This window comes from Neocloeon triangulifer, unplaced genomic scaffold, assembly GCF_031216515.1.
Source record: "Neocloeon triangulifer isolate White Clay Creek 2 clone unplaced genomic scaffold, ASM3121651v1 ptg000015l, whole genome shotgun sequence".
NCBI lineage: Eukaryota > Metazoa > Arthropoda > Insecta > Ephemeroptera > Baetidae > Neocloeon > Neocloeon triangulifer.
Genome location: NW_026775557.1, coordinates 2,207,960 through 2,224,911, shown reverse-complemented (window position 1 = coordinate 2,224,911; position 16,952 = coordinate 2,207,960). Strand labels below are relative to the sequence as shown.

At 38.4% G+C, this 16,952-nt stretch overlaps 4 protein-coding genes across 6 annotated transcripts; 3 read left to right on the top strand and 1 right to left on the bottom strand.

Moving 5' to 3' along the window:
• The first annotated feature begins 18 nt into the window (after positions 1-18).
• LOC132202165 (regulatory-associated protein of mTOR) lies at positions 19-7,296 on the top strand. Of its 3 annotated transcripts, none has more exons than XM_059628902.1 (24): positions 19-160; positions 925-1,089; positions 1,142-1,244; positions 1,298-1,686; positions 1,891-2,051; positions 2,103-2,162; positions 2,214-2,314; positions 2,373-2,506; positions 2,565-2,753; positions 2,818-3,012; positions 3,072-3,146; positions 3,210-3,611; positions 3,743-3,872; positions 4,272-4,454; positions 4,531-4,676; positions 4,729-4,820; positions 4,880-4,967; positions 5,063-5,217; positions 5,279-5,449; positions 5,502-5,764; positions 5,817-5,981; positions 6,063-6,228; positions 6,283-6,399; positions 6,453-7,296. In XM_059628902.1, exons 2-24 carry the CDS (start codon positions 958-960, stop codon positions 6,670-6,672), a joined length of 3,837 nt encoding a protein of 1,278 aa, XP_059484885.1. In that variant the 5' UTR covers positions 19-160; positions 925-957; the 3' UTR covers positions 6,673-7,296. The 3 variants fall into 3 exon arrangements, with proteins under 3 accessions (XP_059484885.1, XP_059484887.1, XP_059484886.1); XM_059628904.1 differs by lacking the exon at positions 19-160 and adding an exon at positions 189-228; XM_059628903.1 differs by lacking the exon at positions 19-160 and adding an exon at positions 258-477.
• Positions 7,235-8,691, bottom strand: LOC132202170 (replication termination factor 2). Its single transcript, XM_059628909.1, has 2 exons — positions 8,555-8,691; positions 7,235-8,311 (listed from the first exon to the last, which is right to left on the bottom strand). The coding sequence occupies exon 2, from the start codon at positions 8,288-8,290 to the stop codon at positions 7,358-7,360; it is 933 nt and encodes a 310-aa protein (XP_059484892.1). The 5' UTR covers positions 8,291-8,311; positions 8,555-8,691; the 3' UTR covers positions 7,235-7,357.
• Positions 8,692-8,806: 115 nt separating this feature from the next.
• LOC132202168 (nuclear RNA export factor 1-like) lies at positions 8,807-11,850 on the top strand. The gene is made up of 12 exons (XM_059628905.1): positions 8,807-9,121; positions 9,179-9,350; positions 9,405-9,507; positions 9,567-9,653; positions 9,711-9,815; positions 9,870-10,008; positions 10,067-10,260; positions 10,313-10,459; positions 10,521-10,777; positions 10,920-11,088; positions 11,148-11,449; positions 11,593-11,850. Exons 1-12 carry the CDS (start codon positions 9,034-9,036, stop codon positions 11,696-11,698), a joined length of 1,869 nt encoding a protein of 622 aa, XP_059484888.1. The 5' UTR covers positions 8,807-9,033; the 3' UTR covers positions 11,699-11,850.
• A 1,450-nt stretch (positions 11,851-13,300) lies between these two features.
• On the top strand, positions 13,301-16,665 carry LOC132202619 (homeobox protein BarH-like 2). The gene is made up of 3 exons (XM_059629632.1): positions 13,301-13,686; positions 15,321-15,520; positions 15,784-16,665. The coding sequence occupies exons 1-3, from the start codon at positions 13,350-13,352 to the stop codon at positions 16,000-16,002; spliced, it is 756 nt and encodes a 251-aa protein (XP_059485615.1). The 5' UTR covers positions 13,301-13,349; the 3' UTR covers positions 16,003-16,665.
• The last annotated feature ends 287 nt before the right edge of the window (positions 16,666-16,952 follow it).

Sequence of the window (16,952 nt, the reverse complement as noted above, 5' to 3'; positions counted from 1 at the left end):
CATGCGTTCGTCGGAATAGAAAATTGGGGTGTGAGAGAAGGAGCTCGTCAGGTACCGACTGTGATTGGCTGACAAGTGTGTGCCTGTTTGAACATCCTTGGGCATTCATTCGCTCAATTCGCTGCCGTCGCAATGGCGTCTTCGTAACTCCCGTAAAAATGTAAGTCACAAACTCGAGAAAGTCACACTTTGTAAACTTCGAATGAAAAAGAGAAACGGAAAATAATCGTGAGCATAGATGGAAAATCTGCTAGATTTAAATTACTCGCTTTCACGTCAGATTTAGCTCTCGTTCACATAAGGAATTTATACAAATTCGTGCGATCCTTCGGCACGGCATTGTTGATATTTTTCCGTATGGGGTGTTTCTCGCTTTGAATGGATAACAGCGATCGTTTTCATTGACCGCACTCGATCGTAAACAAATTTCCTACCGAAGCGACATTCGACCCTGATCCCTGATTCTCACTGATTAGTGTAAGATAAATTAAAATCCTTGACTCTCAATAAAAACCGTCAAATGTTTTTGAGAGGAAACTATCTATGTATTGGAAATTCTAAGGATTTGATTTGTTAGTAAAAATATTGTTTTTGCTTAATCTTTACGACTTAAATAATAATAAATTAAATTTTTCCTTCTGTCATTAATTGATTTATAAGAATTTCAAAAATTTCAATTCATCTCAATTTATTAATTTAACATAAATTACGTAATTTAACTAGCAAGAAGTATTTTTTTTTTAATTTAATTAAAAAGTAGTGATAAGTAGGTACAAAATTATAACTATGCATAAGTGAAAATATTGTGTTTTTTGCCAATTATGTATTGTATTTAAATTTTATTTGTGCTTTGAAATAGTTCTAACATTAATTTTTTTTGTGCCCAAGAAAAGTTTCAGCAGCTGTGCCCTTTTGTTCTTTCAGTTTGCCCTTTGGACTTACAGCAATTAAAATAAAATGATGGACGAGGAGTCAAAGTCAACAGAAGAAGCCCCCCAGGCTTGCTGTGGTGCATTTTGTGAAAACCGTCACTTAGAAAGCATTGGTGGAATCAACACAATTAACCACACATGGCGGATGAAAGAAAGAGTACGTAATTATTATTAACCTTTTAATATGTAATAATCAAAAATCATTTTAGATGAAAACAGTGAGCGTTGCTCTTGTTCTGTGCCTAAACGTCGGCGTCGACCCGCCAGACATAGTGAAGACTCAGCCTTGTGCCAGGCTGGAATGTTGGATAGGTAAAAGTTTTATTAAAATGATGTTACGTATATTTATTATTCAATTTGTCCAGACCCTTTGTCAATGAGCCCACAAAAAGCTCTTGAAAGTATAGGTGCTAGTTTGCAAAGCCAGTACGAACGTTGGCAGCCAAGAGCCCGTTACAAGCAGAGTCTTGACCCAACTATGGACGAAGTAAAAAAACTCTGCACATCCTTGAGACGCAATGCCAAGGAGGAGCGGGTCCTTTTGCACTACAATGGCCACGGAGTGCCTCGGCCTACTGCCAACGGTGAAATCTGGGTCTTCAACAGAACCTACACTCAATACATCCCCCTGTCTGTGTACGACTTGCAGACGTGGATGGGTTCTCCGTCGATATATGTGTATGACTGTTCTAACGCTGGGATGATTGTAAAAACCTTTAATAACTTTGCTGATCAGCACGAAAAAGAATTTGAGGTAATATAAAGCTTTTAATCCAAGAAAGAAAACACTTCCCTGACATTCTTAATTCTTTTAAAAAAATCAAGGCCTTTCAATCATCTAATTAGTAATGATATTTGTTAAAATGGAGATTCTAAAAAAAATATCTTTGTTTCTTCTTCTTCATGATTTGTGCAATTAACCATTTAAAAATGAATTATAATTTTAACCTTTTTCCAGATGTGCCATAACAGAGGGAATGGCGCACAGGCTGTTAGCTACCGAAACTGCATTCAATTAGCTGCTTGCGCTGAAAATCAAATTTTGCCTATGAACGCTGAGTTACCTGCTGACTTATTCACTGCCTGTCTCACTACACCAATTAAAATTGCATTACGATGGTTGGTTAATAATAAAATTTTCTCCCCTCTCTTCAAATGTTTATTTTTTAGGTATGTCATGCAGAATAAGCAAATACTAATGCCAAACGTCACACTTGATCTCATAGAAAAGTAAGTCAACCACTCAGGGCCTTGAAAAATAATTTGCATACATTTTCTCAGGGTACCAGGACAGTTGAGCGATAGACGAACCATGTTGGGAGAGCTCAACTGGATTTTCACGGCCATTACTGACACCATTGCGTGGAATATCTTATCAAGAGGTTGGAATTTACATAGGAGCTTTCTTGTTGATTAATTTAAGTTAAATTGTATTTGCAGAACTTTTCCAAAAACTTTTCCGCCAAGACTTGCTGGTGGCTAGTCTATTCCGTAATTTCCTACTAGCTGAGAGAATTATGAGGTCATATGACTGTGTTCCTGTTTCATCGCCTAGTCTACCACCAACCTATCAAGTAATTTTTGCAATATTCATAAAGAGTAAAGAGGAGATACGCAAACGGCCCTGTTTAGCACCCAATGTGGCAAGCGTGGGATTTGGCTTTGGATTTATGCTTGAGTCAACTGCCTGACATTTTAAACAATGACACGCCATTCGAGCATTCAAATTTCTTTGAAGAGCAGCTGACTGCCTTTGAGGTTTGGCTAGCCTTAGGATCTGAAGAGAGGAGTCCTCCAGAGCAGCTTCCTGTTGTTCTTCAAGTGCGTTAATTCATTTTTATTGAGATTAAAGCATAATAGTAAACTGCTAATTTTTGTGTCGTAGGTGTTGCTAAGCCAAGTTCACAGAGTCCGAGCGCTAGATCTGCTAGGCAAATTCCTCGATCTCGGACCATGGGCTGTAAATTTGGCATTATCAGTTGGAATATTTCCATACGTCTTAAAGTTACTCCAAAGTTCAGCAAAGGAATTGAGGCCATTGTTAGTGTTTATCTGGGCCAAAATTTTAGCCGTGGACAGAGTAATATTGAAGTTTTAATAGCCCTAAAAGTGGTCTTTATTAAATATCTGATTTTATAGACCTGCCAATCTGACCTTGTTCGGGACAACGGGCATAAATATTTTCTATCGGTTTTGCAAGATTACACGATGAGTGTAAGTGAATAATATTAATTAACAAACATAATATTAAAATTGTCAATTATTTCTCTAAATTAGAGCGAGGATCGTACAACCGCTGCATTTATTTTGTCGTGCATGGTTCAAGATTACCCTCCTGGACAGGAACTGGCTCTTCAAGGCTCATTAGTCTCAATTTGCTTGGAGCAGTTGGGCGACAGCCACGCTCGTCTGCGCCAGTGGCTTGCTTTGGCCTTGGGCCGTCTCTGGGAAAAGTATGAGGCAGCTCGATGGTGCGGCGTCCGTGACTCGGCACATGAAAAGCTTTACACATTGCTCAAAGACCCTGTGCCAGAAGTTCGAGCTGCAGCTGTTTATGCCTTGGGCACATTCATAGCAAGTGCAACTGAAAGGAGTGAACATGCCAATAAAATTGATCACAATGTTGCAATGACACTCATTACAACTGTCGGCCAGGACATGAGTCCATTAGTTCGAAAGGTTGGGCACTCCATAATAATTCTATTTTTACTTAAATTAAGTTGTCTTATTTAACTAAGAGATGATTTCTTTTTAAAAATTTTGGCTTTTTTACAATCAATTCTAAAATAGATCGTATTTTTTTTTCTCAGGAAATCGTGAATTCGTTGCAATGGATTGTTTTAATTTTTGAAGCGTCTTTCTGCTCAATCGCTCAGCAATCTCAGCTGGAAGACAATAAATCTCTTCGTGACGACGCCCTCAGTCCTCAGCCAGCTCAAAGTAAGCGTTTTTTATTAATAATGCTTGGCGTGAGCTAGATTTTTGCATAGTGAAAATATTTTCTTGTGTGATTTTTTATTGCAACTTTTTTTAGAGCACCTAAAAAACTGGTTGAGTATCAAATCAAATTGCAAGCTAATCTCCCCATTAAGTGTCACAGTCAACAGACTCATTCATTTATTTAACTAAATTATCGTTCTGCGTTAGCATTTGATCAACTGCACAATCAAATTTAAAGATTCACAACTATTTATGTTAGTGCCAAATTTGCTTGTTTCCTTTTCTACATTGGATTTTTTCTCAAAAATTCTTTAATACAACTGCTACTGAGGTGTTTTATTTTTGAATGCGACACCCGCCAGTGAGACTAAAACATAAAAATTGCATTCAACTTTTTAGCTGAAAGTAGCGTGCTATCTCCCCTAAGTGGAATGCGTCGTATTGCATCCCGTGACCGTCTAAAACATTTCTCACCCAGCAACCTGTTTGGTCTGGAACCAACCACAGTTGGTGGCCTTTCAATTGACAGCACCCCTGACAAATTAAAACGAGTGTCATCTTCCTCATCCATAAGTAGCCTTGGTAATAAAAAAAATAATGTCCGCCCTTTGCCACGCTAATGCTTTTTTTTCTTGTGGCTCATTATTCTGATTTGCAGGCAGCAGCATGTCTCATGCAAATAATGCGTCAACCACAACAAGTGTTTACTTCAAGCAGTGGCACGCTCTAGGAATTTTGGAACACGATCCTCACCCTGAGGTTGCAATTATGGCAAGGAAAGTTATGGATCACATAAGAGAACAAGTATTTACTGATATTATTATTATTTTTTAATCTTAAATTGTTTTTTCAATAGGTGCGAGAAAATATGGCAATAAAAGAGACTCTTGTTGGAACATTTTCTTCTTCTCCTGCAGCTTCACCCTCTGGAAAAGTGACCTTCATGGTGTAAGTTTATTCAAATATTCATTAAAAAAAAAAATTGAAAAATTTATAATAATATTTAGGAGTGAATCGCCACCGACCTCTAGTGATTCTTACATAGCCCGTTTAAACAGAAGCCATGCACTGAGAAGAAAACCAAATACAGGCACGGTGAGAAGAATAAAATTAATTTATTAAGTTGCACCACACAATCATTGAAATATTAAACAAAATTAATTGTATTAAATGCGATGTTCCAAATACAGATCAGCGAGGAAGGCACAAACGAAGTTCGCACTGGACTGAAAGAACTTGTCCACACACAGTTTTTGGACTGGAGCAGTCGATATTTTGCCCAGCCAAGCATTGGCCTGAAGGGCAGCCCTGAGATGATGGAATTAGAATGCAATATGGAATTCCGGTACAAAATCCTACTTTTATATATTTTTGTTGCTATATTTCCCAAATTTCAATTGCTTCAGTATGCTCAGAAATGCGGAAGTTGAGCAAGAGGCAGATGAGGAGCGTTCAAAAGTTTTTTCATCACGAATTGAATCGCTTCTTTTCCAAGGAAGAAGTTCGGGTGGTGTATCTTGCATTGCCTTACACTCTTATGAGCCATTGGTAACTGTTGCTGGAAAAGACACCTTCGGGTAAACAGTATTAATAAAATTGTTTGCCTTGAATTCAAATTTCCATTTTAAGCGTGTGGGACTGGCAGGCCGGTTCTAAAATTTGTTATTGTTCAAATCGCAATGCGAGAGGATCAAAAATTTCTTGCATTGCTTTGCTGAACGAAGCAGAAGCTTTTCCGTTGCTCCTTGTGGGAGCTGATGATGGCAACATTAAAATTTGGAAGAACGTTTTTGGCAACAACAGAGAAGCAGCACTCGTCACTGCCTGGCAGGGTCTGACTGACCCCATTAACACTCCACCTGTGACCCAGCACCACCAAAAACATCACGCTGGTAAAATTTTAATTGCTGAGCTGTTTGAGGAAATTTTTAAAAATAAATTTAGGCCTTGTTGTTGCGTGGATGCAAAAACACCAGCGATTGGCGGTTGCTGGTGACCAGGCTCCCAGAGTTATCAGATTATGGGACGTTGCAACCGAAAAGAGAATCCACGATCTGCCCACAGGAACCAACAGCTCAATGGTCACATATCTGACTCCGGACTACACAGGTATTTTATATTTTGATTCTTCCATATTTATTTAAAATGGATTAAAATTAATAGAATAATTATATTTAAATTCTTTACTAGGGGCATCTCTCCTTGCTGCGGGCTGTGATGATGGCTCCGTTCGGTTATTTGATTGGCGATTGTCACCTCAAGAAGCGAGGATTATGACCTGGCGCGAACATACCACTTGGATAGTGGGACTATCTTTAAGGAAACCCACTTCTGTAGGAGGCCTTGTATCAGGATGGTAATAATTTTTTACTCAAAATGAATTGCTATTAATTTTAAAACCAAATCACAGTGTTGCCGGAGACGTTAAACTTTTTGACCTTCGCCGTCACAGTGCCATTGCAAGTATCCAGACCACCCATGGTATGACAGCAATGGCCGTGCACCAAAACGCTGATATTTTTTGCTGGTATGAAAAATACATTATGAAGTAAATAAATATATTGAATTTAAAATTTTTAGTGGTTCTGTGAATCAGTACATTGGAGTCTACCCAATTCCTGGGAGCACCAACCTTGGGAGTGTGTCGGATATTGGCTCCATACGTTATCAAGAGGGTTTCCGAGGACAACGACTAGGACCCGCCTCCTGCCTTACGTTTCACCCTCTTCGAATCCTGCTCGCTGCTGGCTCAGTGGACAGCTCTATTAGGGTTTACAACCAAGACTATGCTCGTAGATGAAAAACGCTTTTGCTGCCGGAAAACTTCAATTTCTATGACTCTTTTTGGGGCACTGATTTGATTGTGTGAAGACAACTCAAATCCCTCCGATTCTAATTTGACCCCATCATACATACATATTAGCATTGGTTCATATTGAAACAATTTTTTTTGCAGATGTTTAAATTTATTTTAAAATTTTTCCAAAGTCTTTTGTCAAAAATCATGTTCTTAAAAGTTGATTTTAAAACAGTAAAATTACCTTATTTTGAAACTAGGATTTTTCATATCAATTCTATGCTTTCGAGATTTTCTTTTATTTGGATATTCCTTTTATAAATTTTTTTAATCATGAATTTTACTCTGGTTGAGTGCCATTTACTTTAATCTAGAAATTTATGATTTTCGAAAAAATGCCATAAGCATCAGTCTTAAAGCCTTGCAAATCACGCCGATAATCGCAGTAGTCTTTATATTAGTTTGGATGAATTATATAAATCGTCTATAGACCTCTACTGTTATTAAATTGTTGAATTTCAAGAACTTATAAAATTTGTTTACAACAGAAATGAACAGAAACAAGTCACAGTAGATTTAAAAATTTATTTTATGATGATTAAATAAAAACAGCTCATCACAGTTGAACCAATTGTAATTTATAATTGTCCAATTTTCCCTGGAAAGAAATAATAAAAATAATTTCACTTTAATTGTAGAACGGGTTGTAGGTCACCCAGTGGGCCCTAGTCTGGTTCTTGGCCGTGTCGTGACTGGTGAAGAGTGATTTGAACACCGACGAAGCCTTATCGTCTTTTGCAACACTATATTGAGATTTCGCTTTCTTGTAGCCGGGGTCGGTCAGTTTCTCCAGGTCCTTGGCCTTTGCCCTTTCAGGTGATCGTGCCCTTTTCAAAGGTTTGCTGGTGGATGGAACGCTTTTTAGGTCATCTGTATTATTAGAGGTGGAAGCCGATTCCGAGCTGGACGTCTGTGGTTCCACAGCGGTAGTCGATGAACTCGAAGTTGCAGTTTCAACTTTGTTCTTCTTGCTCTTGCTGGCCTTGAGTTTTGCTTTTCTCTCCAGCATTCTTGTGATCATCAATTGCAGAGTTTCCCCTTCAGCATTTAAGTACACAAGGTCTTCCTTCACGAAGGGCTTTTGGCACTTGTGGCAAATTTCAGAGGGCACCTCTTTAACGGCCCTCTCGGAAATCACGCAGCCGCAGCTCCAGGAAAAGACAAACTTGAACTTTCCGCTGAACTCGATTCCAATAACCGGACAAACAAAAGGCGCTTCTCTCGGATCGTGATAGATTCCGCTCTCGCCCTTCTCTCCGTTGGCCTTGATGGCAAACGCAGGATTGGGGGTCATGTTAAGCTGCTTGACGTCCTTGAGTGAAGTGATGTGCTGAGCCCCCTCTGGCATTCTGCTGCGGTCGAGCAGACCTTCCAGCACAGCTTCTTTGCTGTACAGACGGCCGTGGCCGCACGCCACGATCGGGTTCTGCAAAGGCTGCTGGGTGATGGTGCAGTGCCTCCAGCGGAAAGACAACTCGCTCTCCCGGTCCTTTTGCTCTGGTTTCTTCTTTGTACGGACCAGCTCGTCACGCTTTGGAATGGTACCTCCGTCGCAACCCATCTTGGTTTCCAAATCTCACACCTAAAAGAGGAATAAAATTATTTTTTGTATCATATTGTTCATGTTTGATCCAATTTTTAATAGCTTTCAAGCAAAAATTAAATAGTTAAATTTTCCTTGTAACAATTTATTTGTAAGAAAATTTCCCAGCTCTCCAAATTGTTGAAATTCAAGTTTTCAACAATCGAGAACGTGAGCAACAATAAGCTTGAACTCCTAACAATGCTCCATCATAGATTATTTAATTTTACAAATCAAATTTACCCTTCAAAAACTGAATAATCTGAAGATTGTTGCAGAAATTAGACTCCTCTGCGATGTTCCTTCTCGTTCTTTCGTCAACAAAACACAAATGACGTCATTTTATTAGCAACTAGCGCCAACTACCGTAGAGAACCAAAAATCCCGTGCCAATTCCGACATCGATTGGTCGCAAGAATTGCATTTTCCGCAGTGCAGCCAACGACAAAGTTTTGCACCAACTCGTTACCGAACCTCTTTGATTGCAACGAAAAAGAAAAAAGTCGTGCTGCGCTGCTTGCTACTGCGAAAGTGTGTTGGCTTCGCTGCTGCAACTTGTTTACCTTCTCACAATACTGCAGCGTTTATTTTTTCTCCTTTTCGATCCGAGTTGGAAGAGGTCGGCTGAATTTCATCTAAAAAACCGAGATTCTTCAGTTGCTGGACAGGAAGAACGTTTAAAAACGTGGAACGCACATTAGCCTGCGTTAAAAGTTGGAAACATGCCGAGGCACAATAATTTCAATAAGGGCAGAAACTGGAATCGCCAGCCAGATTTTAAAGGACAGCAGTTCAAGTCGGACTATAATGGTTGGATCGTCGCAGTCTCTTAAATTGGAACTTTTTTCTCGAAATTTAAATTTTCAGAACACGACAATCGCCAGAGCCAAGGGAATGGCGATTTCAGCAACAGAAGAGTTTCCTTCAAAAAGGGCAATCGCATCGGAAAGCATGGCAGGAAAGACTTTATCAAGAACAAGCCACACTTTCTTCTGGAGGAGGACTTTCCAATGTCTGGCGAGGGCCCCAGCAACAGAAGGTAGTTGACTTGATAAATTTGAATTTACAAATATTGAAATCAATGAATTTGCAGCAATCAGATGAGAGGCTTCAGACACGGAAAGGGAGGCAATCGAAATTACCAACCACCTGGCCACGGCTATCTTTCAGATCAAACAGGCTGGTTTAAAGCTCTTGTATGTGTTTAACTGAGTTTTTTTTTCATGTATTAACTTATGTTCATCACAATATTCAGATCCCAAATGGAGCAGATTACGACAAACAGATTCTCTTGGGAAGTTTGAAATCATTTGTCGCCCCAGTGGAACTCATACCCATTTACGTGAGCTAATTTTTAATATCAGTTATTAACCTTTCATTGACGATTTCAATTTTCTAGTACCAAATCGAGGATCACGACTCGTTTTTCTACATAGATAGCATTAAGTCTGCCGAGGCGATTTTGAAAGCAGACAAGCAGATAACTCTGAATGGAGACAAAAGGGTAATTTTTCATAAAACCTAGATTTTTAATCTAATTTACTGTGAATATATACAGATTAACATCAAAGTGACGTCGATAATGCCAAGAGCAGCACTTACAGACCGGTTGAAGGAGAAAATCAAAATGGTCATGGTGTCGAGGTACAACACCAGCACAAAAGCCCTCGACCTTTCGAGGTTTCACATAGACCCAGGTTCAGTGTTTGGTTAATTTTAATCCAAATTATCTGACAAATTACATGGAAATTTCAGAACTAGTGGAGGATTCTTGCTGTGCTGTGTCCCGTCCTCCAGTGATGACAGTGATCCTGGATGTTATAGCAGAGCACATACCTACGCTGCAGGCCTTGAATTTTGACCACAACTCGTTAAGTGTGACCGAGACTCTCAGTAGTTTAGCGAGAAAAGCGCCAAACCTCCAAATTCTCTACCTTGGGAATAACAAAGTACGATTTAATTAATTCGTTAATATACTTTTTTTAAATTGCAATTTTTTAGTTTCACCATCTTAATGCGTTGAATGTCATCAAGGGACTACCACTTATTGAACTGAAGCTGGAAGGCAACCCGCTGTGCAAGAGATTCAAATCAAAGGCTGAGTACGAAAGTGCCGTGCAGAAGATGTTCCCGAAAGTTACCAAACTGGTGTGTGACAGACAGCAGCTTTTTATAGTGTGTCATGTTTCAAAACCGCGATTTGATTCAGGATGGTGCTGAACTGACCCCAGCAATTAGCTTCGAGCTAGAGGAACGAAAAGTGAAGCTCCCGGATTGGCATAGCAGTTTTCTGTGCTCCGAAGAAGGAAGAGATCTTGTCACACAATTTGTCCAGCAGTACTTTTCGCTGTACGACAGCACTGACAGGAACATGAGACAGTCCCTTGCTGACGCATATCACGACTCTGCGGTTTTCTCACTCAGTGCTGCGTACAATAGCCCTCCGGGACAGCATAATATTAACAGGTATAATCAATTAATAATAATTAAATTTTCTGGGTTGGTGAGAAATGCTACTAAAAAATTAAAAATTTAATTGACAAGATTTAACTACAGTTACTTCATTATATATCTTGCAGTTTGACTTATTAATGTGTTTCTTTTTTAGGCTAAACGACTATTTGTCGGTTGCTCGCAACCTCAAGAGAAACAACGATCCTGAGAGAAGAGAATTGCTGATCAAGAAAGGAAAAATGGTCATTGCCAGCTTTTTGACCGAGCTGCCATGCACACTTCACGACCCCTCTTCATTCACCTTGGACCTCTCTATATACTCGGTAAGTCGATTCATGACTTCGTTTTTTGCGAAAATATTAAATAAAATTTATTCTTTCAGCCGCACATGATCATCTTCACGCTGACAGGGGTGTTCAAAGAGCCCGAAACAAAAGGCACACCTCACCGCCACTTTTTCCGCAAATTTGTGCTCATTCCTGTTGGTAGTGGGTTTGCTCTTGTCAACGATGTGCTTTTTGTGACAAACGCAACATCTGATCAAGCTAAAAAGAGCTTCCAGACTCCTGTTGCACCCCCAGTAGCTGGACCAAGTCCTGTGTCGGTAGCCGCAGCCCCAAACCAGTTGGAACTCATTCAGAGCTTGTCTGTGCAGACGGGGATGAACGCAGAGTGGTCTAGAAAGTAAGCAGTCTTCAATATAATAATAAATATACGGCTTGACTCCATTTCATTAATTCCTTCAACAATTTTTATTTACCGATATGATTAAAAATAAATTTGTGCAACTTTCGCTCTTTAAATTTTATTTTAAATCTATTTTCCAGGTGCCTTGAAGAGACGGTTTGGGATTTGCAGCGGTCGTTGGCAGCATTCACTAAGCTCAACCAAGATGGCAAAATCCCTCCAGAAGCATTTGTTAAGATAACTTAGATGAATAATGTGCTTTTGTGTGAAAGGAAGTGTCTTTGTGGAATACCTTTTTATTTTGAAAACTGAAATAATTTCAAGTGTTTTGATGCAAACGTATTGGAGAAAAATGTAGAAATATGAGCTAATATTTTACACTCTAATTGTACTTTTCATTTATTCTTCGAGCAAAAAATTCCCCGGAGAAATCATTTTTCAAAATCAATAATTATAAAATTCTATGATAAAAATAAGTTTTTAAAAAAACTTTATTTTAACAGTATTTAAACAGACCAGCGACGGTAATATTAAAATAAAATAATGCAACCTCTGAAAATTTTAAAACCATCAATTTAATATCTTGAAACAATTTTCATTGGGTGCAATACCAAAATGCTGCTATTTACTTAAAAAGTTTTTGATGTAAAAATATGAAAAACGGTCTTATAGTCAAAGATAGTTGTGAATAAAAATGTATAGTGGACTTTGCGGCATTCAACCCAAAATATCTTGACGAAATTCCATCATCAAACTTGCCTTGTGCAAGGAACATTAAATTTTACTCTCATCCCTCCTATATTAGATAAAGCGGGAGAGTTATGGTGCCATCCACGTTACATTCTGGCCAAGACCTACGCATCAACGGGAAAACTCATATCACTTTTGGCCGGCGCTTGGTGAAGAACATAATATCGGTAAAGTAACTCCACCCTGAGGCGTTCCGCGGTCAACTTGTATTCCAGCCCCTCAAAAGAGCGAGAGCCACGTCTTCATGTTTCTAAGAAGGGGTTCAAACTTCGTGTACCTCTTTTTGATCGCACCTAGTCTTGAGGATATGATTCTGAGGCGAGCTCATCATGAAAGAAAAAATGCCAAATTTATAGACTTTAAATTTAAATAAGAGGTATGCAACGCGCTCGACACAGCTGCCAAGCAGGCTGCATTTTTCGTTTTATCTGCAAAATTATATTACTTTTTATAATATATTCAGAAATAAAAGGTAAAATGCTTAAAATTAAATTTTTTTAGTTGTTTTTTTTAAATATTCATACTTTTATAGTTCATTCAAACCGTTCTTTTAGCTTTTTCTCATACCGAAATTACTTAATTCTTCAATTTCAAATTACAAATCTCCATTCAAGAAGTCTAAATAATTCAAATCTCCATTATTTCTATTTTTTTTATTTTCCAATAGACATTTTTTAAACATTAACTTTTCCTGATAAATACAATAAGCACTGAAATTTGTTTAATAATGAGAACGCGATTAAAAAAAAAAACGCACCTGCAATGGAGTTGAGGTGCGCAGAAAAAGAGCTAATTAAACGCGATTAGGATTCGGTCAGGTGCACGATCGTTAATTAGCTCATCATGGGCGGCGGCGGCTCTCGTGATGAAGAGCAGAGGCGAGATTCTGCGCGGACGGCAGAGGTTGCTTTGCAGGTCGCCTATGAGCAAGGGGCGTCCGTGACCCGGCATCGGGGCGGGTTTTCCGAGTCGAGTCTCCGCCCTCGGGATCAATAAAAGCCTACCAATCGTGATAGACCGTCCCACTTGATAAAGAGATTATTTTACGAAAAATTTTCCGTACACATCTAAATTGGTTGCATATGCGAGGATGCTGTATAGTCGGCACCGCCGCGTTTTATGATCTTTCCATTACGGGTCCGTCCATATGGAACTGAGACATTTCCAGCAGCAGCAAGTGGCCGCCGCCGCCGCCAAGGACCTGACCACACAGCAGGCGGCCGCCGACATGGAGCCCATCACGGCCGCCTCCAGTTTCCTGTACGGCACGTCGTCTCACCAGGGCCACCATCACTTCTTTGGAGGCCGCAAGATCAGCAAGTCGTTCACAATCGACGCCATCCTCGGACTGCACCAGCAGCAGGCCTCCAGTCAGCAGTGCTGGAAGAACAAGTCCATCGACACGGCCGCCACCAAGGCGGAAATCGTCGCCTCCATCGCCGCCGCCTGCAGAAACAATTTGGCCTCGCAAGGTGCAAGTCAAGGTAAAAGCGAATTTTTAAATTAAAATAATTACTCGTTTTCACTTATGAGTGAATATATATTTAAAATCATATTGTAACAGACAAATCTCATTTTCATTTCCTCTTTGTTAAATGCTTAAATTTTAGTTAACCTTACGATATAAAAAAAACTAAAATTGTATTTTAATCTGAATGAAGTTTATTTACAGATTGAAAGTTTATTTAAACTCTCATATCTGGCTCTAAGTAAGTAAGTTGCCTCTCCGAGTGATCTCCATTTATCTGCATTAAAAGAAGGGCTCAATTTCTTTTAATTCTATAGGTTTTTAATATTTTTGTCAAAAATATTTATTTGAACCTTTTAAAACAGCATTTTCAACTGGAGTATTTGGTTGTTCTAAAATTGTCAAATTGAATTAATCATTTATATTTGGCCCTTTTTGACCTTTTTGTTATTATTTGTTCCTTTGCGGCTCATTTACAGACTGCGCTCGTCATGCGAAATCGATTCTTGGTTACAAAATTAAATTAAAATTAAATTAATTAGCCAAAAATCAAATTTTATATTAAAACAAACTAAAAACCTTGTTAAGTTATCAAATAAATGAAAATATAATAGACTTTTAAATTGTTTTGCACATATAATTTCTCACTTCGTGCTAGGCACGGAAGGCCACGAAGGTCAATTATGGGGCTAATATATAGAGGCTCGTATACCTTAACGCTTGCACAACCGTTTATACTGCGTGACTGTCGTGAAGCAACGCGACTTTTATCACTCAACCAGAAGAACCAGATTTATGTACAATTTGGAATGTTTAGTTTTACATGAATTGAGCTGAAATTAGAAAAAACATGAAAGCTAAATTATTTGCACTTATTACTTATTATATTCAAATTCGTTTTTTTTTTATCCAAAATCACTCGTGTATTTAAAATAATTTCAATTTAAAAGGGATTGAATGTTAGCTGTAAATGAGCTCCTGCCACTAGTAATCATCCTTGCAATTAATTGCTGACGTGTGCATAATTAACAAGAAGAACAATTTGGCGACTTTGATTTAATCCTCTCTCCCTCAATTTTGGTTTCCCTTTGAGTTTACTCATAATCGATTTCACCTTTGATGTTACCCATGTATCTAAAAAAAAACACTTCGTTTGGTTTTCTTACGAATTCTCTCACACCATTAACCAATGAAGAGGTTTTTATTTAATATTTCACGTTTCATTACGCGGCATCATCGCATCACCCGATTGATTGCCTCGCTGCAATATGTGAGAGAGAAAAAAGCGGAAAAAAGTTAAAAATGATCACCTTTTTGCACCTTTTTTATTATTTCCAATTTGTATATTCGACAGAAATGTACACATGTCTAAGTAATTAAATTAAAAAATCAAAAGTTATAAAACGTGGAGATGCATTTTAACTTAAGCAAAAAGGGGCATTTTATCCCTACCAGGAAAAGATAGGCTGTGCCGCTGAACATTTGTGTGCAGTGCAGGAAGTGGGTTCATTCGAAAATTAATTAATAATTTTAAATTTTGAGGGTACAGTTTTGTGCCATTTGGAAACGCTTATTATTTATTTGATAAGGGTTCAGATATTTCAAATTCAAGCATTAATTTGAGCATCGCTTTTATATTGTTTGTTGCAGGAAAGGGGACAAAGCGGAAAAACGAGGATGAGTACAATTCGTCCAAACTACCTGGTGGCGGTACAAGAAGCAAAAGGGTGCGGACGATTTTCACCCCAGAGCAGCTAGAGAGATTAGAAGCAGAGTTTGAGCGACAGCAATATATGGTCGGCCCTGAAAGACTTTATCTCGCCTCCACCCTTCATCTCACCGAAGCACAGGTAATCTATTTTTCTTTTCTTTTCAATTTAAAAGCCAGTAATTAACACTTTTAAAATTATTTATTTGTTCGTTTTGCTTTCATAAATATTATCCATGAATCACTTACAAAATTTATATAACTAAAGAATTTTTTTTTAAACCTGTTTTGGAAAAACAGAATATTTAACCAGATTTATTGATTAATTTAAATCCTTAATTGGAGAGAACTTTGAGGAATTCATGCATTTTAAAATTTCGGACGTTTGCTTTGGTCTCGCTTCAGGTAAAAGTTTGGTTTCAAAACCGTCGGATCAAGTGGCGGAAGCAGCACCTGGAGATCCAGCAGCAGCGGCTGGCGGCCATAAAGCAACAACGAGTGCAAACCAACGCAAAGGTCGAGGAGGAGGAAAGTTTCAGTTTGGAGAGTTCGGCGTCTGAAGAGGGCCAGCCGGAGGGCGCGAGCAATTTCTTCGACTACATGATGCAGCACCCCATGAACTAGAGGCGAAAAAGGCCTATGGAACTCTCTAGGAGAATTAATCATGCACAAGTGAGTGTTAATATCGTTCGTGAAATTCGAAATACGCGCGGCGCCGCGAAGGAACGAAAGAAATCGAGAAAGTGAACAAAGGAAAAAGACCACCTCCTCGTCCTTTAAGTGCTGATCTGTTAAGTTAGTATTTTCCGCTCAGCAGGGAAATTAATACAAAACTCTAGGACGGAAAATTCATTTAAATCTAAAAACACTACGGCTCGCCTGATAATACACATTGCCATGGGGAAATTCGTTGGGTGATTTTCCGAGAGCAACCGCAAAACGACCCACAAGCTTTGGGTTTCGAGATGCGGAATTCTAAAGGGTCTAATTACACACAAAAGGCTTAGGAGTTCATTTGAGCTCAACTAAATTGTGCAAATAGGGTAAATTTGAATTCTTATCAAATGTGAAAATTTTCGGGATGTCCATAATTAAAGAAGAAATAAAAGCACCATGATATAATTTACCTCAAATTAGAATTTTTCTCCTGGAGTTTTGATATTCGTCTGATTGATATAGGGTGATGGATCGCGCGTTCTTTTCATATTTAATGCCTTTGGTAGGATATCAATGTGAATTTGTGCTGTTGTGTACATCATTTGTGTAATTTTCTTTATATTGGCCACCATCTATATGCATCAAAATATAGTTCTCTACATGCAAAGTAAATTGCTTTTTAATTTTGACTCATTCCGCCACCACAATAAAATTTAAAAAAATATATGTACAAAAAATTCAGGAACGCGCGATTAGGAAAATAATAGGCCGCATGACTTTTAGAAAACAGTACAGAAGAAGAAAGAGAAATAAAATAATTCAAATATTCATAACATAAATTAAAATAATTTCACTTCAGAACTTTAACTTTGTATTGGAAGAATTAATAAATTCAAACTCAATTTAACAAAACCAAA